The 20017-nt window shown below is 46.5% G+C and overlaps 1 protein-coding gene across 7 annotated transcripts in view; it reads right to left on the reverse strand.

The window, feature by feature from the left end:
* The window catches only part of LARP4 (La ribonucleoprotein 4), a 31141-nt gene that overhangs the window by 4851 nt on the left and 6273 nt on the right, over positions 1–20017 (reverse strand). The window contains exons 3-13 of one of the 7 annotated variants that reach the window (XM_075737759.1): positions 18479–18605; positions 17944–18124; positions 9732–9879; positions 8116–8274; positions 7708–7783; positions 7025–7161; positions 6133–6236; positions 5002–5112; positions 4559–4612; positions 3696–3905; positions 3106–3209 (exon numbers count right to left, since the gene is read on the reverse strand). In XM_075737759.1, the coding sequence (XP_075593874.1) occupies positions 3106–3209; positions 3696–3905; positions 4559–4612; positions 5002–5112; positions 6133–6236; positions 7025–7161; positions 7708–7783; positions 8116–8274; positions 9732–9879; positions 17944–17982 (1142 nt within the window). In that variant the 5' untranslated portion in view covers positions 17983–18124; positions 18479–18605. Of the gene's footprint in view, positions 1–3105; positions 3210–3695; positions 3906–4558; positions 4613–5001; positions 5113–6132; positions 6237–7024; positions 7162–7707; positions 7784–8115; positions 8275–9731; positions 9880–10079; positions 10255–14265; positions 14924–15644; positions 15795–17943; positions 18125–18478; positions 18606–20017 lie in introns of those variants that run through there. The other 6 variants (XM_075737758.1, XM_075737756.1, XM_075737757.1 and 3 more) reach the window with 6 other exon arrangements.

The following is a 20017-nucleotide window of genomic DNA, read 5'->3' on the forward strand; positions in this document are numbered from 1 at the left end:
AACAAGAAGCCAGGAGTAGGTGACGACTAAATAGGCTGAAGAGAAGAGGGGAGATAAGGCTGGCATTGCTGAGAGCCCACCTCCCCAAGAGCGTGAAAAGCCAGGATCTTAGTCTCACTGTTCCCAGGACACTGACTCTGCAGTTCACAATACCCCAGCCATTTTACCCAGTTACTGATTATTTACCATTAAAGCTGTGTTTCCTTTCAACAGAGATGCAGCTGTGCATGCTCAGAGCTTCTGCAAGTTAAGGCTCAGGGTCTTAAAAACAGAATAACCCAGAAAAACTCTGACGTACTGTAACACAGAACAGTTTTCTGGAGCAGCATTCAGGTGCCTTAGACTATTTTCCACTTCTGCGCCTCATTGTCCTTTCCACACAGCACCAACCAGTTTCGACAAGCAAGGCAAGGACCTTAAACTATCTCTTTCTCCTCTGGTCAACCCTGCACACCTCCTAACTCAAGGATAGGAGGAGGATTTTGCATGCTTATTGGTTTTAAACAATCTCATGATAACATTCCACACAATCAGAAGAAATTCTCCCACTGCCAGCCCAAGTATGGCTCCTGTCCAGGAGGAGACATTAACTTGACTACACGATCTCTTACAGAGCAATCAAGGAGCAGCCTGAAAAAGGGTCCTTTCTTTCAACAGGCCATAAATCATGCAGCTTTTGGTTTCTCTAAGCTAAGCGACTACAGAGAGGCATGTTGTGGATGCCACAGACCCCAAACTGCCTGTAGTTTCCTTCCAGCTTCCACCAATAAACTTGTTCTCTCCCACTTGGTCAGAGAATTTACGTTGGGAGGAAAAGGCGGCAAAATAGGAGAATTCAACAAGTGACATATTATCATTTCTTAGCACTAAATCAGAACAGCAGTCAGTGATGTGGCTGTAGCAGCAGCAGATTCCTCCCTCTGCTCAGCCATTGTCGGGTGTATTATAAAAATCAACTCCACCACTATCCAACGGGCTTCTCCACAGCCTTGCCATTAACGGCTGAAGTTTCGCAGCAGAAAACAGAAAAAATCACCTTTCAATAGCTCAGTTTTGAGTGGGCAAATTAATCTGCTTCACCAAAGACATTTTAAGGTACCTTTTAGATGGCTGGATAGAAAAATACCAGTTTAACCAACTGAGGATTCTCTGTTACACAGACTCAATCTTCCTTTCCCACAAGGATGTTGCAACAAATCAGGGCAAAATAAACACGAGGGGCTTAAACAAATGTTTAGCTACAGAGAAAAATCCAATACTTAACTATTAACTGCCTGTATGACAAACCAAATTGCGTTTAATGAGTCAGGACAGAAACCCAAAAGCAGCAGCTGGATGAAGCTCTCCAAATGAGCTCTTCTGCAGTTCAAGAGCAGATATGCTAAACAAAGATTAATTCATACTTCACCGCCTCAAGAAGCATTAAGAACCAGTTTTAAGGCCCCAATAAGGTTAAGTTTCCCATCAGCAAAGACTACAGGGAGGAGGAGGTAAGCTCACTAAATTTTTCCATTTTGTTCAATTCGTTCTTAAAACGGAAGATTCTCAAGTCATTTTTCAGCCCTCAGATCTCATAATCTTACCCGTCATTGAGAAGGCCACAATCTTGTCTGGGCAGAAGAGCAAAGCAGAAAAGACAAGGAAAGATAAGGAAGAAAAAAAGCAGAGAGAAGGAGAGATGACGTGAGAAAAAAAAAAGAAGGAAAAGCATGAAGTGCAGGCTGCCCAGACAATCGACTGTTGGACCTGTTCTCTCTTAGCGCGATACTTGATCATCACCGGGCCAAACTGTTACCTTCGCAGTCTCCTGTTTGCAAAGGAACCCTGCTGAGGCATAACTATGTCTGCTGCCAGAATATGAAGACTTATTACTGCAAAAACAGAGCTTTGTACTAACACAAAGGCTGGGCGAGATTGACAGGAAAGATAAGACAACCAAGACAGACCAGCAGAACCTGTACACGGTTGACCCTGTAACTTCGCAATGACTGAAGTTTTACAAATCAAAGTCTTGACACAACCAGAAGGAGTTTAAAAGCTTAAGGCTTCTGCAAAAGTGATCTACAAGGCGGCAGTGAACGTGTGGGCATTTCAAGATGTTAATATTTGGGTACGTACAATTCTTGTTGTTTCAGCATTCTGAGAGGATCCGCATGCGTGAGAGTCTTACAGGCTTTAAGTTTGGTCACAATTTAAGGCAAAAAACCCCCAACCCTTTACAAAAAGTTCTTAGATGGAAGCTGAGCAGCCGTAACTGAATCAGCTGCCCCATCTTCCAAGTAGAGTCATACTACCAGTTTCACAGCCTGTATTAAGGCTCTGCTGAGTCACCGCAGACCAAATTCTGACGTTCACCTTCTGCCAACAGCCACAAACCTTAACTGCATCACAAAACCACTTATGGCACTAGCAGTTGTCAACCGATTTCTCAAACAGTATAAAAAGCAATTCCCGTGCTACCAGCCCGCATGCTGAATACAGTGAAAGAGCTTGCAAATAAAACAATTTCCACCCACACAAACAAGATTACTACTCCATTCTATTTACTGAGTACTGTTCCAGCAAATACAAAACCATTTCCTCCTCCCCAGTGTTTATATCTGAGTTGAGTTCTTACAGTTACAGGAAAGATGGGGATAAAGCAAATAAATTACAGTAACAGACTCAGCATCAAGCAGCTTTAGCGTACAGCAGCCAGGGCATGCAACTTTCAGCTGCATAAACTGAATGGCTCTCTGCAAGACTAATCACACAACAGGAAAAGCTTTCATTTGTGCTGCAGGAGTGTATAATCTGTGTATAACAAACATAATTAGAAGTATTACCTTAAGAGGAAGTTATTTATTTGTCTGCAGAAATTCCTCTGAGGCTTTTAAAGGAGTTACCTTTGCTCTCTCCAGCACGTATGTCCATTATTTTAGGAGCTTAAGCTGCCACCTTGATTTTAATTTTATGAATCAAGTTGAAAAAGTCATACGTATTTGATCAACAAAGTAAGTAACCTAGTCCCATCAGAAGGCACTGCATTTTACAGTTGCAAGGAACACTTCAGGATCTCGATACTGTAAGTTCTCAGAGAGCAAACAACTGACAGAGCTATCTTACCGATTTCTATGGAATGGGCGACCTATACTCAAAGAAGCAGCATTTGTTTTATATGATCCTGGTGTATTAAAGCCATTCACAAATCCACCGTTAGGAAAGGGGGCCTGCAACAGACAGAACAGTCTCAATGGCTGAACTATAAAGAAAAACGTTTGCAGTTTTATGAGATCAGCTTCAGCAGTTATTCATCTAGTCTGTTTGTACTTTTACACTGCGCTACTGTATCTCGTACGTTGTAAACTTACTCCTAAAGTGAAAACCCCACCAGGTTAGCAGTCTGCAATTCAGCATCAGAGTCCTCCTGTTCCTGGAAGAGCTACAAAGCTCTTTCAGTAACACTAGATACTGGATAACGGAATTTCACTGTATTTCTTGAAATAAATGGCAGTCAATCACAAGGCATGCAGCCTCTCTGACAGCCTTGCTTTATCAGGTCCATGACGTAACAGGAAGTATCATAAAACAGAGGGATTGCCTAGAAAACCTACGTGTTCTACAGCTGAACAGCCCGCTAACCCTACCGATTTCTTAACCAAACTATTCTTGATGTTTTGGGCTAGCTCCTCTCATTTTCATCAGCTGTTACTTACCAGTGGTGTTTCAAAGTAAGGTGCAGGATTTGGAGACCATGTCTGAGGCACAATGCTGTAAATAGAGTACTGCTGAGGACTATATACAGGCTGCATAAACAGTGGTGAGGCAAACTGTGCTTGTGTTTGAACTGGCTGAGTATAGACACTGGAATCCACTACCCGGTAACCATTCTTAGCAAAAAATGTGTTGATGGCTTTTATCCTTGCCTGCAAGATATCAAATCACATCCCATACATTAGTTGGGGGAAAAAGAGAAGCAGAACACAAAAATCTTTCTTGCCTGCTGCAATTATAACAGAAGGGATGTGGAGAGGAAGTAGGTTGATTACTGCTTACAAATAAAAACTCTGATAAAAATCAATACAGATTACATTCTTACAGCGTGCTAAAGGGAAAGGGCCACATGCTGCTTTAGCTACAGAATTTCTCAAGTTTAAGATAAACACTGCTTTCCACAGCAGTAACTGCCCAGACTCCAATTTTGACAGTTCCTCTCACAGTACAAACAGCTTGCTTCAGCCTTATTTGTAGAGCAGCTAACTCTAGCTGGAGACTCAGGATGGCAAGAGTCCCTCTCCTGAGCTCTACAGCCCCAGATTCTGGGGAAAGCAGAGAAGGGAAGAGAAACAGGAATGTATTCCACACCTCATGGGACACAGCGCTGTGAATAACCAGCAGCAGCCGCTGAACTGTAATTTTTCAAAGCGGCCCATGACCTCATTTAAGTTAACAGCCTACAGAGCAAGTGTTACCCCACCGCTAATTCCTTAGTTTCCACCCCCCATAAACACACACTATCATTCAAATAGAAACAACAGAGAATTCAATTCAAAGAGAAACCCCATCTAAAGAGCCTTACCATTACTGGCTTGCCCTGAAAGGTTTTCACTTCTTCCCTTAAGTATTTAAATGCCTGCAGATACAAAAAAGATTAACATTAGAATATCTTGATAAAATGGTCCTTCTCAAAGGGTATTACATGATTTAACATCAGTGAGTAGCAACATGCTTCCCTGTTAGCCCAGCTAAATTCATTAACACGTCAAATACAGGATACTAGGTGTCAGTCAGGGCTGGAGAGTACCAAGGCGAGAGGCAGACAAGGGAATTACAACCCTACAATCTCCCGACTTTTTTTCTCTATTAACTAGAATTTGCCAATAACCTCTTAAAACAACAAAAGGGGGAAATCAATAAATAGCCATTTCTTTTAGCTACAGGAAGCATGCGTGCAATTCTCCTGAGCAGGGGAAGTATTAGTAACAAAACTGAGATGTCGTTAACAGTTGAAGGCAGCCTTACCTGTTGCGCATCTGTATCTGACTGGAATGTAACGTACCAGTTGTTGTTGTGAGCAAACTCACAGCTTATCACTTTGGGGCAGTTTTCATTTTTAAACAGAGCCTTAACCTCCTAGGGGAGAGAAGAAGTCTGGCAGTTAAGGGGACTTAGCTCTAAGCTGTAAATTGAACACTAAACCTAAGTTTACACTCCCGCTCCTCAGCTGCAATTTTCCCTTGACTGGGGATGTTTTTTTATTCCCTTGACAGGTCTGCAGACACCGAATTATCCTCTATGTTTGCCTGAACCCAAGAATTCTAGCCCAACCTACTGAGCTCCCCAAATAAAAAGTGGCAGGCCCATCTGGTAAGAAAATCAAGATCAGTGTAGAACTGGCATCAAAGAGGTAACAAAAACACGGCTTGAGATCAGAAGAGCCATCTAGCCAAGAATGATTCTAAGAAATATTTCTAAATCAAGGCAACCTGAGAGCTTTGCAATAATCAGATTTTAAAGAGAGGGCAAAGCAGCTGTTCAGCGTTTGCATTAAAAGAACTAATTAAAAATGCTAGTAGACAAACACCCTGTGTTACAACTTCAAAAAACAAAGAACTAAATCATTCTGTTAGCCAAATATCAGTAGGAATTTTATTATCCTCCCTTCTCTGAACATAATGAGCTCAGCTCACACTGGGTTACAATGAATGAGAAATGTTTAGTAACATTTCTTGCTGCCAAAACAACCGTCTGACTTCAAGTAAAGTTACCACTGTGACAAAAATTCAGCCTGAATTCCAAGCTATGCCCTGGACTGATCGTATTTTTGGATCTGAAAAGGGACCAGTTCAAAGTTCCTTCCAGAAAAGCCAAGCCAGCTCAATTTCTGGTGGAAAAAAAGTTTACTTAAGAGCATTTTAATACATTAGTAAATAATGGGAAGGGACAATGACGACAACAAATTTTTGCTTTGGCTTTTTTGACAATACATCCAGGCAGAAAAAAATATGTTTATAAGAAAAATATCTGTGTTTAATCAAATTAAATGCCAGTTGACCTTTTAAGCACCACTTCCTGTTGCTGTTTGAAGCACTGTTGAAGATACCTTCCAAAAGCATCAACAGGCTTTTCTTTCTTTCTTTTCTATTTATTTACCTCTATAGGTGTTGTTTCAGGGATCTCACGGAGAATGATAATACATCGTTTGTGGTTTGGTCTTACTTTCTCCCCTCTCTCATCCACTTGTACCATAGGAGAAGCTAAAATTAAAATACAAAAGTTGGCTTAATATGGGACGTCGTGCACTGCAAAACAAGTCAGCAGTACTAGGCTCCATTTTCCAACTTGTAACAAAGAACTGCGATGGACTGCTTAAGAAAGCAGATTTCTTGAATTGAGGGCAAAGGACTGTTTTATCAGCTACAGTTTGTCAGATCTTCAGTACGCTTTAGCTGTTTGTCTGATGTGGCCTCCATCCTCAGCTCAGGTGTCTGAAAAGCTCAGTCCCAAATCCAATTCACTCCCAGCTCCAATTCAAGTAAGAGGATATAAAAACATTCCTAGACAGAGCCCTAATAGGAAAAGTTCAAATAAGAGGAAGGAAATCAAGTCAGAATAAAGACTTGAACTGTTCACTTACAACTGTTTCCACAAGAAGCCATGTGCAGGATCAGCACAGGACAGTATGTCAGAAGAATTCCAGCTAACTTTTTCTAATAAGCTTTTTCTAGTTTTATCATTTCTAGTAAACTTTTGCAGTGAATCAGAAGACTAGGTTTACTCCCAGAATAAGAGATATTGCTAATATATCTGCTAGCAATATCTTTGAGTAGCCTCTTACTGGGGCAGATTGAGACAGATTATTACAAAATCATCATTAGAATTCAGGAGTCTGGAACAGCTACTTATTCAAACATCTGCAGAACGAGGTTCCCGTCACCATTTACCAGAACGACATGCCATGACCAGCTAAGAGACTAATAGATTTCTTTAAAGCACGGAAGAATTCTTTGTTCTACTAACGCGAACACGAAACACCCAGACTTACATCTCAAAACTTCAAGAATAAGGTCCATATCAGTTGTCAGCTTCTTAATACCTTCCATGTTGGCAATTGTCCATATTGGAACAAACTGATCGCTATCCATTTGGGACATCAAGTAGAGATCCTTCGAAAGATTCTCACTAAAAAGACATAAGTTCAGTATTTTATAAAAATTCTGAACTCTACTTACAGAAGCCTCAAAACAACAGGATAACTGCAAGCTTAAATATTCACCAATACCATTCACAGCTAACTCTAGCCAAAACGTACTCAGATTCTCTCTCCTGGAAAAAATCCTGGCAGATCAACACAAAGCAGAATAAGACAATTAAAAACTTTAATGAATGTTACAGTGCTCTGCGCGTTAGTCTGCAAAGAGGATCTTGCCAAAGAGACCTCTTCTGATAATACACAGCTAAATTATCTCAATGTCTTACAACTGTGAAGCGCAGAAGCCATACTCAATCCTCATTAAAGGATAAGGACGTGCAGACAGGACTGAAACAGCCAAGAGGTACCACAGCGTTTCCACAGCACCTAGCAAATCTTGTTTCATATGGCAACCAACTCTCTCATTCACAGTTAATCTTCAATTTGATGAAGATGACAGCACGTATCAGCCAAAAAAGGGAAAAATTCGACAATGATTTTAATGAAGGGTTTACACAAAGTTAACTGTACTATACCGTGAAAAGCAGAATTCAAGTTGTTTTTTCAAACATTCTCTAATGTCTTCTGTGGACACAGTGGAGCTGCCTTCACCTAAAAGTTACCACATTCACCATCAGATCTCAGTTTCCGGGTAAGAATGCCATGCAAGAACACATTTCATTGTACAACAAAGGAATGAATCCTTCTGGGTGAGACCAAGAGGAAAAGGTATCTCAGACATGCATAAAGACCACCAGACCACACATTCTCAAGATGACTTGGATCCCACTCGGCCAAGTGCTGCAGCTGGCTTGGATCTTCCCGAATATGCACTGAATGGAACATTGCAAAGGTCCTACTCGGGATTTACAAGTCACATAATAACTGCAGCAGACTTCAGAGGATTACAGATCTGACAGTGGTATTCTAACTTGAATACTCACCAGACACTTCATAGATTTGGTATCCCAGATCCTCACTCGCTAGGACAATTCCATTCGCAGATGCTTCATCAACTCCTGTGCCATTTCTTGGGGCTTCACAAGACGGGGAATACATCACTTCATATTGCTTGCAGCTATCCTCTGAAATCTCTATGTTACCTGGCAAAAAAACACACATCAACAGAAAACCTACTATAAGCTTCAGAACATTGTCCATCTGAAAAATTTTGGCTACCAACATTAAAGGAAATACTCGAGAATGCTGTAACTGAAAGTGTCTAGACTTAGTCTATGTTTCTTAGACTTCAGAGTCTACTTTGTATTGGGTAGCACTTTCTACCCCTCCAGTTTCAGAAAGATTTTCTGGTTTGCACTAGGACCTCAGGAATAAGTAAATAATAGGATCGTGAAACTACAAGATCCCCAAAAGCGGCAGAGGATCTATAAACCAGGATTTCCACCTAAAATTTAAAATATTTAAATGAGGCTCCTAAAAACAAAGTGCTAAAACAGCTTACATCACTTCAATGCATTACACAACTCTTATTTATGCAAAGGACTCAGAAGCACCTAGTGATTGTTATAAATCACAGTGGAACGACATTCAACACTAGTGATGAATCCACTAAAACCATCCTTTGAGAAGCGATACTATTCGGCTACTTACATTAGAAATTGCTTAAAAGCAACACCACCATATTTGGAAAAGTTGCCTTTAAGTTTCCAGCAGCATAACGCTGCCATAATTGCTTCATATTGTTATGAACAGACAAATGAGTTTCTCTCAGCCAATGCACAGACTCAGTACTCTCTCTTCACTTCTGCTGACTTACCAGAAACTTTTGACAGGGCTGCACAAACTGAATCCTCCCTTCGTTATCCCTAACTTTTCCTAAACTTTATTCCAGGGAATCGTCTGCTTCCTGCTTAACACACCTTTGCTGTATTTTGAGTTACCTCAGCTATACAATTGGCTTCCTATTGCCTCTAAGCCAAATCAGAAGAGTTAAACTGTTTGAATACTTAGTCCTGGATGACAGGACCAACCATGTGGCAAGGATGGAAAATGGGGACAGAAACGTAATACAGACGAAACCAAAAGGAGCTAACCGTTGATGCTTTGCAGTTTCTACTCCAGTACAAATGCTGCTGTCCAACCGTTCTTGGCAGCACCTCAGTGATCTATCTACCAGGATCGTAGGTGGCCCTCAGATCTCATCTTTGTGTTCACAGGGTCAAGTGTACACTAAAGTGCAGCAATGGTGAACAAGTCATGAATCCATTTCTACACATTTAGCATCTTGTTTCCCTCTTAGCGCGTTACTCAGTCATCACTGGGCCCCTTGGATCCTGTCACCTGCTGAAGCTTTCTGTCCCAGTGCAGCTCGGGACACCTTCCTGAATCCCTAAACCAAAGCTCACTGGTCAGACCTTTAATCTCCATAAACTGTCTTTCTCACATCCATGTCCTACGTGTTGCTACAGCAGCATTAACAACCTCGAGGACAAGAACAAGAGGTTGTTTCTCACTGCTGAACTCTTAGAGAAAACCCTCAGCACTACCCAGCGGGGGACGTGTCACGGCTTGTGTTTAACGTGGGCCTGCGACATCTCACCCTCGGCATGAGTCCCTTGTGCAGCCGCCGTTTCTTGCCACGAGTGCTCTGTGCCATTTGCTGGCGGCACAGCCTCACTGCTCCCTTGGGGTACTTCTTGCCACACTTTTGCGTTGGGGTTTAAGCCAGCACCTTTCGATGTTACCTGCTGAAGAGACCAGAACACTTTTATTATGGAAAATAATCCAAAGACGCTTTAGAAGTCAAGCCAGACAATATAGGTAAATTTAGTGATTTTCTATAGAGTTCCATATCTCAAGTGTCTAACCAGCTATTAAGCATCTATGTGATTTTTTCAGTAATCAAAACAGGAAAATCCTTGGTATTTTCCAAGTATTTCATTTCTACCTCCATTAGAAGTGTTGCCTTCAACCTCTCTTTATTGACATCCGACAACATCAGCAGAGGAAGCAGCTAGCCGTCAAGGACTCTGGTAACTCATAAGCTTTTAAAGACTTGACAGTCATAATGCTCCAGTCCCCTTTCACCAGAAAGGGAAATTTTCCCTCCTCCAGACCCCTTCCTAGAAAGGAAGGTAAAAAAACATATTTCAAGGAGAAGAAACTAATGACTTACTGAATTAGTGACATCTATACTAACCAAGCATCACCTATGCTACGCCAGGATTCCTCATGAACTTACCTGAGTACTACCCGATTTCCCCATGAGTTTACCTACATCTTACACACATCAACGTATGCTAATATGCTAACGATTTCCTTAAACCTGGAACCAAGGAGGTTAGAAGTTTTTGAAGTGCCCAGACAAACATACACACCATCACAGCCTGCCGGGAGGGGGGAGCAGGATTGTCTCACTTTGAGACTGGACCATAATCAGAGTAAGAGAGTAAACAATGAGACAGGCAAGAGAAACTGCTGGATTCCAACCTGGAACCTGACAGATAAACAATTCTACAGCAAAAGACAGCGCCCTCCGAAGTCACTTTCTGAGAGCTGCTCAGAAGCTCAAAGGCATTTGGGTAAGGAGTCCAATAACCCAGCAACAGCACACAGGATAAGCGTTGTCATGGGTTTTGCTCCACCACAACAAAACTAACTCCTTCCACATCAACAAGAAAACCAGGCTTTTGCAAAACTTCTCCTCCCAAGGCTTCCTAACACCTTACAAGCAACCAATACGGTTTCCTCCAGACAGAATCCTTCAGATGTTGAACGACAGTCCACTTCACTCGTGCCATTCACTTGAATTTAGAAGGCAAAAGCCATTAATCCTAACTCCTACCTCACAAATCCACAAATAAGGAAGTTTGATATTTCAGAGGCCAGCCTCCTAGATTCTGAAATTAAGGAGTGGCTTGCTACCAAGCCTCAAACATAAAGCTAAAGGATAAGGAAGCAGTTGCAATAGCTTTAAAGATAATTCCTCTGCCAAGGTCACACCTAGTTCCAAAGCCATTTGCTCCAAGGACAACCCCAAATTCAGCAACAAAAAGCTGCCAAACACTGAAGAGGTTCAAGACAATCATGCGAGAAGGAAAAACAAAGATCACAACTTTTGCAAGGCCCGATTTGGGATTCAAAATCCCACACACACAACTGATTTAATCCGCACGGCAATGGAGTTTTCCCCCCTTTCGTTAACCTTAGCAGCAGAAAATAGCTGGAAACAGAAAGAAGAACTAGAAGTAGTTCGGTGTGAAAGGACACATCTACATTTTCCCTTCTTGGTTTTCAGAGTAGTCGTTCTCCAACAGAACAACCTGAGAAGACAAACTGGCAACCCATCGCACCCACATACTCTCACTGTCAATGTAGTTCAGCCAGTTCAAAACTGAACTCTGCTCAGCCGCTGGTCACTCCTGTGACACAGCGTACCTGTCAGCGTGAGCAATTGCTCAAGAACTGCGAACCAGCAGATCCCGTTTCTTTGAAATTCCTTCTCATCAAAGCAAGGAAAGACAAGACGTGCCCCGGAGATAATTCATTATTTTATAAAAATAAACACTGCCTCGCTACCTTACGTCTTTGAGGTTAGCATTCAGTTTACGGTGAAAGTAATTTTAAGGAATAAGTATGATAAAATGAAACTGAAACACTTTAGAGAGATTTTTGTGTTTCTGGAGGTAATCAGAAGCAAAAAGCAACTCTGAGTGTGGCAGATGATATTAAAGCAAATACCGGAAGAGACACGTGGTAACACGGAAGTTCAGAAATCACAGGTCCACGTGAAAAGTGCTAAGAAACTAAATACATTCAGGCCGATAAAGTGATGAATGGACCTATTAATACAACGGCTGAAATACACACCTGAAACAGAGCGTGGGCTACTTCCTCTTTGTTCTAGAAACACTTCGTGACATGTAATGCAATTCTGCAAGACCCAGCCCTGATGTCATGCATCTTAATAGCAAGACACCACGGACTCCGAGAGGATAAAAAGTCCCTAATTTACATAAGCTTTTTGAAAATGCAGTGTGCTGTGCTCCAGGAGCAGTGCCACGCCATTCTGGCAAGCGGCTCTTCTGAAGAGGAGGCCAAAATATCAATTCTTGCTTATTTAACTGAGGCTAACAAATAACGAGTCCATTTGATTGGCTGCAGAACAATCCTCCCAGCCGCTATCGGGAACTTTCATGATGAGGTTAAAGCTTTACAGAGTTACAAAGGTTAGGAACACTCGCCGGTATCCATGAGCTGACAAAGCTGTCCTCCTCAGCAGAGCTTCTCTCTAGTTTACGGTACTTTCGGCAAATGTGGATCAAAGATTCTCCTCCAGCAATTCCTCAAAATTGACTATCGAAGAATCTGTCTCATTTTGAAAGGATGGCAAAGAATATTTTATTGTAACAGTCTAAATTACATTAAACAGATTCAACTGAGCCAACAAAAATGAAAATACTCACAGTTTCTTTTACAGCCTTCTATTTTAATATTAATTCAAATTATCCTGCAACCAGAATCTTAACACTGAGCTTGTCTGAGTCTGCTCTTTTCCCAGAGCAGACTGACTCTCTGAAAGGGAATCTAAGTGAAAAGTCTAGAAGAGAATTTAATAAAACTTGTGAGGTGAGAATCAAAACATTTTCCAGAAGTGGAAGTGTAAGCAGAGGGGAAAAAAAACCCCGAAGGTCAGCAAGCCTATGGGCAGTTGGCAAAGAGAAGCCCTGTGCTGGCTGGGGACACGACAGGCAGGGAAGCAGGCACCTGCAGCAGGAAGGGACACGTGCCAGCATAGTTACCTGTCACCTCTTCAAAGCTTACCCAGGCTGCAAAGCAAACCAAGAGAGAGAAAGCTGGTGTCAAAGCAAAAGCAACACGCAGAACGCCTTTGGAACTGGCTGTGGGATATCACCTAACAACGGTTCAGCACTCTGAACGTCCCAGGCAATTCTCAAAACGCACATTAACTTTAATGGTCATAAGAGAGTTACTTCCATTGAGTGCAGCATGTTTTTTTCATCAGCCAGAACAAGCACCCCAGAACTAGGGGCACTTCATTTACCCACACAGTTGTGCCGTACAAAGGTGGCACCACCCTCACCTGTGTAACCATGTCCCTCACTCCTGCGCGAGCAGCGACAGTTTGGGGAGTTTGCCACCAAGAGAGGAGCAGGAAACCTCACCTGCTAAAAAAAGAGGGCCAGCAATACTCAGTGCTTCACACAGCCCTGGTTTTCTAGCTAGGAAACATCACTGGCAACAATTAGGGCAGCATTTCACCCACCTGAAATGCACAGATTTCCATTTTCCCCAATAAATTACCAATATATTGAATTAGGAACACATACTCGACAGACAAAAACCTAAAGCTGGCACAGCAAGCCATTTTCAATTACATTTTTCACAGTGCATTTAATAATATTCTCAATGCACCTTAATTATCAATTGTTAGCAGCATGCTGGTCCTGGCTGCAAGTGAAAAACAAGACCTACCCCAAACATTAATGCATGAAAAACAACATGAGCCTTACACCATTCCCTCACTGCAGCAAGCTTTTTGAGCTAAGTGATATTAAAGGAAAACAAAATTCCACCATGTGAAGGAATCAATTCACAATCACCACGTGGATACTTCAGTTAAGTCTAAAATATAACGCTGACAACTAAAACAAGTCTGCTAATCCTCCCAAGAGCTTCAGGACTTCTAACACAATCTGGTTCTGTACCTTATTTTTCAGGCAACCCCAAAGACCCCGAGATAAAAGCTGCTGTCTGCTTTCAAGTATCCAACCACTGCGCTTCAGAACACCTGGTCAAGAGCTCAAGTTCCCTGTCCTGAAAGTGAAAAGGCACCTTCAGAAAGTCCGGATTGTCCTTCAGGAACTCAAAATTAAACATTATTGATGCTTCCGGAATGAAGATCACAGAAACTAACTTGCATCATTATCAGCGGAAAAGAAAGGAGGAGATCAAAGCTACCAAAGTCAAGTTTGAGCTTTAAAAGGATTCACCAAATGCCCAGACGCACACTGCCTGGCTTTGCAGGCTCCCACTTTGCTCCAGCTCCCTCCGAGCAGCTTGAGCCCATCCGCGACACAACCGCTCCATGTCACCGCCACGGGTTCCAGAACCTGCCTCGCACGCCTGCTGCTCGCAGGGGCCACCTCCATCTTGCAGGCTCGGCTCCTCTCACCACGCTTCGGCCTCAGATGAGGTTGGTCGCTCACAGCTCCAGGCTGCGGTCATCGGGCTGCAGCTCCCATTAGCTTGAACCATTCCTCTTCAAGTTAAATACTTTAAAACCAAATTCCTGAGACCCGTCGTTCTGTGTTCGTGACGTCTTTTTTTCCTCCCAGTACACATCAAGTAACGTTCAGGTCAGAACTGAGGCAATCGGCTCAAGAAAAAGAAGGTGGTTCCCAAATCTTTTTATTTAGAGGTTCTGAACTGCGGAACGCGTGTCGGCATTCATGTAAAACACCGCCACGCTTCAGCCGAACACACCACTAGCAATCAACTGGCTTCCCTCAACCATTTGTTAATTAACCAGCTGCCCTTTGCTGGGTACGCTTCTTGGGCAAAACTTACTGCAAAGTTTAACGAAGCAGCACAATTGCCCGGGTTTGTCCGGCAAATGCCGAAACGGCTTCACCGAATGCCATGAAACGCCGTGAACAGGCGACGCACGGGAACGGGCAGCAGCTGCAGGCAGGGCCCACGCGCTGCCCACCGCCCCTCCTGCCGCGCGAGGCGTCCGTGTGGCGCAGGCAGGGCCGGAGGGACACACCGGCGCGTCCGCCCCCCCACCCCGTGCCCTCCCCGGGTCACCTCCAGCCTGGGGACGGGCCGACCGCGCTCCCGGGCCTCGCTCCTCGCCCCCGCACGGCCCCCGGCCCGCCGCGCTCAGAAACGGCGGGGCCGCTCCGCCGGCCGAGCCCCCTCCCCGCGCTGCCACAGGTCACCCCCTCCCGCCATCAACCCCCGGCTTTAATTAACGTCTTTAACGCGGACGCCGCGGCCGGGCCGCGCCGCCGTTCCCAGCGCGGCCGGGCCCAGCCGAAAGCGCCGGCGTGCAGCCCCGCGGGGCGGCCGTGTGCTACCCAGAGGCGCCGGGCCCGCCCCGCCGCCAGGGCCGCTCCGCTCCCCGCCACCCCCCCGCGGGAGGCCCCGAGAGTCCCGCCCGCCGCCGCGCAGAGCCGGCACGGCGGCCCCAGCCGCCCCAGGGCCCGCGCCTCGCGTAACCTTCACGGCAGGCCGCGGTGCGGCGGTTTCCCCAGAAGGTCACCGCGGTGCCTCCCCCACCCCCCTCCCCCGCCGCCCCCACGCGGAGGCCCCGGCACCGGCGGAACCTTCCAGAGCGCCGAGCCCCCCCCCCCCCGCCCTCCGGCCGCCGCCCCCGGATTTGCTGTGTCAGCCCCGTCCCCTCCCCCCGGCGCGGCCGGCGGCGCGGAGCGGCGTGCGCGGCCTCCCGCCACATGGCCCGGCCCCGCGCCGCCCCGCCGCGCCTCACCTCCACGAACAGCAGCATCCTGCCGCCCGCGCCCAGGCCGGCGGGCCCGCGATCCGCGCCGCGCTCCCCGCTGCCCGGCGGCGGCCGCGCCAGCGCCAGCGATAAGGACACTCGGGCTCCGCCTCCGGCTGCTGCTGCCGCCAGGGCCCGGCCCCCTCCCGCCCTCCGCCGCCCACCGCCTCTTCCGGGGCACGCCGAGCGCTTCCGGGGCACAGGCGGAGCCGGGCCGGCCCATTCCCCATTGGGAGGGGGGGGGCGGGGGGAAGGAACCACGCCGACAGGGGGCGCGGCGCTGCACCGCTGCGCGGGAGGAACCGGCGCCCCCCCGCGGACGGGAATGGGCTGTCCCGCAGGGCCGAAGCACGGGGCGGGGGGGGGCAGGGAATGGATCGGGGCCGGACTCCATCAGTTTCGGGGTGTTTAAATGAGGGCGCCCAAAATACTTTTTCCGTCACAAAACGCCGGCGGACCCCCTGCCCAGCGGCGGGCCGGGTCTCTCCGCAGCAGAGCCCGCCGACCCCCAGCGCCCTCCCGCCCGCCACGGCTTCGCACCCACCGCCCCCGCGGGTTTTTTCCCGGTTTTTCCTCTTTTCGGTTCTGCCCCTCGGCAGCCCGCAGGGGTCACTGCCGAGCCAGGGCAGGGGTTCCCCGCCACGACCCCGTTCCTGCCCCCGCCCTTCCCTGTGCCCCACGGACACGGGCACGTCCCCTCATGTCCCCGGGAAGGGCGCAGCTGAGCCCACGGGAGCCCGAACCGTTCACTCGTGTAACGATCACGCTGCGGGGATGATCAGAGGATCAGAACGGGCCAAATCTCACCTACTGAAAGCCCCCGACACCGCAATCCCGCTCGCGTGTGCCTCAGCTCGCCGGCGTCGCGCTGACCCGTGGGGCGCAGCCGTGGGGGACGGTGACACGGAGGGGATTCCTGCGAGGAAAAAACGCTTTGAAACCATTCCGCTTTGCAGCAACAGGGAAAAATCCACTTCTTAGGGCAGATTTAGGGGAACCAGGGCTGTTTGGGGGGATTTCAGGTGATTAAGAAGTATTCTAAAGGCATTGCACGCTCTACTACGAGAGTCACGCACTCTGCAGTGGGTTTGCTCTGGTGAAGGACGGCTTCCAGCCCTCGGGGTCCCCGTCAGTCGGCCGTTGCATCGCTCGCTCTTCCCACGAGGGAAGCCAGACCCCGCGTAACACTATTACCCGCAATTACCGTCTCGCAAATCGGAGGGGTTTAAGTTAGAGCCAGCGAAATAATCAGGGTCCGTCGAAGAGATTAGAAACGGTAGCACAAGCTGTACTGCAAACTGAGGGTCCAGCTGGCAGGTTCTGCGGGTGTTTCACTGACCAGCGTCTCCGAGACACACACGCGTGAAAAAAGCAAACGAAAGTAGCAGAAACCGAGTAGGTAATTGAGCAGAGTAAATGAGGAGCGACTGTTTGCGGAATCCATTCTGGAATCCTGGCTTCTGCCAGGGGCTGCAAACCGCCACGAGAGCAAACCATCCTCAGGTCGTCATTTATTCTGGCATTAAGGGAGACCTTCCAGTACGGAACTGAGAACCTCTCCTTCATTCTCATTGACTTCCCCCACCAGATGTAATCAGACTTAGCACTTTTCATCTTCAAAGCACTTTGCAAACATTAACTCATTAATCCTTATGCCCCCTGTGAAGCAGTTAAGTATTATCTCTGTTTTACAGACCTCTTTATCTACAAATCTGCTCATTAATTTTTAGTACGCTTATCGCTTTAAACGGAGATATCAAAGCAATAGAGAAATCGCAGCACAAAGTACTTCTGAGCCTCATTTTCAAACCCGCTGAGTACCTGGATATACTAGAGGAGCTCAGGATTCTGAAACCAGGCCCTGACGGGATGGAAATTATCGCTAATGCTCAAATTTGATCATTTTCCTGAAGCTGGTTCTGCCCAGCTCCCACAAGATCTCCTCACTGAACTAAAACGGCCGGCTGGTGAAGTGGTGAGTGCCACGGACGTCGACCAGGACGCTTCCCGTTTTGGCAGAGTCCGTCCACGCTTACAACCTCATTGGCTTTGAGTGAGATGGGGTGGAAAAGCAGGCCCAGTCTCTAGAGCTAGTAAATAATTCATGCTTTGTAACAATAATTCTCTGTCTTCGAAGGGAGCGATGCAGAAGCGATACAATTCAAGAAACAGAACGTGCTCTAATCAGATAACGTTAATACCTATCTGGAAGGCAAATACAAACATTTTTGTGTTTACACCACAGGGAAGTTTCTTCCCTGTTAGTCACCAGCTACTGTTAACTCACAGGAGGGTGGCGAAGCAAACAGTTTTCCTTGAACTCCATCCAGCGCTGCCAGGGAGCCTGCTGTCTGGCTCGCTGCTCTTCTCCCAAAGGCCTTCTCTCGACAGTTGGTTTTGGAATCACAGCAGAAACAATTGTGCCTTCTGTCCATGATGTTACAGAGCAGAGTGAATTGATGCACACACTGAAATGAGATGTCATATTGTGAGAACAAATGAAGGGCATGACAGAAAGCTCCTTTTTTTATGGCAGCCCAGCTTTGTGGAACTGGACTACGGAGGGATTTATTTTTTGTTATAGGTCAAATTATCTGATGTGAGCGGGTGCCAGTAAAAACTGGGATTTCCTGCTACCTAACTTCCCTCTGGTCTATTTAATTTTGCTTCGGGTGCACCTTCTGAACTTATTTATTCCCCAGCAGAAAACAGTGATCCAGCGGCACACCGAATCTCGAGGGCATCTTACCGGCTCTTCTAGATCAGTGAGCATCCCAGCAGTCGGGATGGGGCAGGAGGAAGATGAGGATCGTGACACGTACATCTGAAACTGCCAGCAAAGCCTTTCCCAGCCACCAGAGCCAAGAGGACATTTTCAGAACCCGCTGATTTCGCAAGAGGAAACTCCACCTCGAGGTAGCGCTGAGGGCACAGCACCAGGAATTTGTCCTTAAGAGGCCAGAAGTTGAATGTTATAACCACCAGGCAGACTGATGAATGCAAAAAGAGCAATACCTATTGTAGTCACAAGCCTGGAGCAGCTATGCTGGCAAAAAGATTAATTACTCCTGGGTGTGAGCTGGAGCCGCACACCCAGCAGTCCTGAGGTTTTGGTTACTCCCTCGCAAAGTGGAAAATGCTGCTCTCTCCCTGATTGCGCTGAGGCAAGGATTCAGTTTCCCTTTTCCTAGTATTTTACCTCTGTTCTACCCACACTGGAACGGTCGTAAGCTTCGGTCACAGCTGAATACAAACACCACATGTGTGACGCAAGAATAAAAAGCATTCTCCCTGGTTCTGACGGAGTCCTTGCACAGCAAAAGCTTCACCTGTCTGTTACCTGAACATCAGCCTGTCCAAGGGGGCCTGAGGTCAGTCCCTGGGACAGGGATGATGTTCTGGGCTCCATTAACCATGATACGCTGCCTTGTACCTGCAAGCCCCCAGATGAAATTAGAGCTTAATTAGAAATTAGACCACCTTTTGGCCCCGGTGTTTTGTCCAAAGGTGCTAAATTTGGTCTGGTTACTACACCCTTGCTACCATCTCGGTTATCTGTGAGGAATATGTATTTTTAAACACTGAGTTAATATTGAGCTGGCAGCACTATTTCTGCCTCAGCTCTTGTGTGCGTCCTTCCAGACGGCCAGGGTGCCTCCAGCAACTGCAGCGGAGCCGTTGGGATTACAGGGTGTTCCCAGCATGGAGCTCTGCAGGCCGCCTTGGTGGCTTGGTAAGTATGTCAGAAAAGGCTGGTCTCAGCAGGGCTGTTGGAAACATCTGGCTTTAATTCTTCTTTAAAGCCATGACATTCATTTGGACACCAAACTATTTTCCTTTCATCTATCTGGAGGACTAACCCTGTGGCAGAGCAGCCGACTTTCTGCCTGCCATCACCCTGCGTTATCCCGCAGGAAGAAAGAGGTCACAGAAGAGCCAGGGCCGTGCTCTTCGCAGGAGGAGAGATCTCGGGAGATGGCGGCAGCTCACAACTGACACTTTCCTGCTCTTCTCCCCTCCCTGGAGCTCTTTTCAAGTTGTTTCAAGGCATACATTTCCCTGTCAACATGTCTCAAAGGGGCTCAGAGTCCAGCTTAGACCTGATCTCCCTTTTAATTCACTGGGCTGAGAATCCAAGCACTTGAGGAATAGACAGACGTGGCATGCTGTCCTGAGTAGGAAAGAGAGTGCCTTTGTGCTGGAGGGAGCAGCTGTGCCTATTTAGAAATCCCTTAGCTGAGGATGCTGAAGACTTGGTGGATGGGCTGCACGCTGGGAAGAAGCCTGGGAGGATCAGGAACGTAAGCAGAGGCAGAGAAGTTTCCTCAACAACTCTTGACCAATAATTCTGGTATCAATAA

This window comes from Balearica regulorum, chromosome 29 (assembly GCF_011004875.1).
Source record: "Balearica regulorum gibbericeps isolate bBalReg1 chromosome 29, bBalReg1.pri, whole genome shotgun sequence".
NCBI classification, from domain to species: domain Eukaryota; kingdom Metazoa; phylum Chordata; class Aves; order Gruiformes; family Gruidae; genus Balearica; species Balearica regulorum.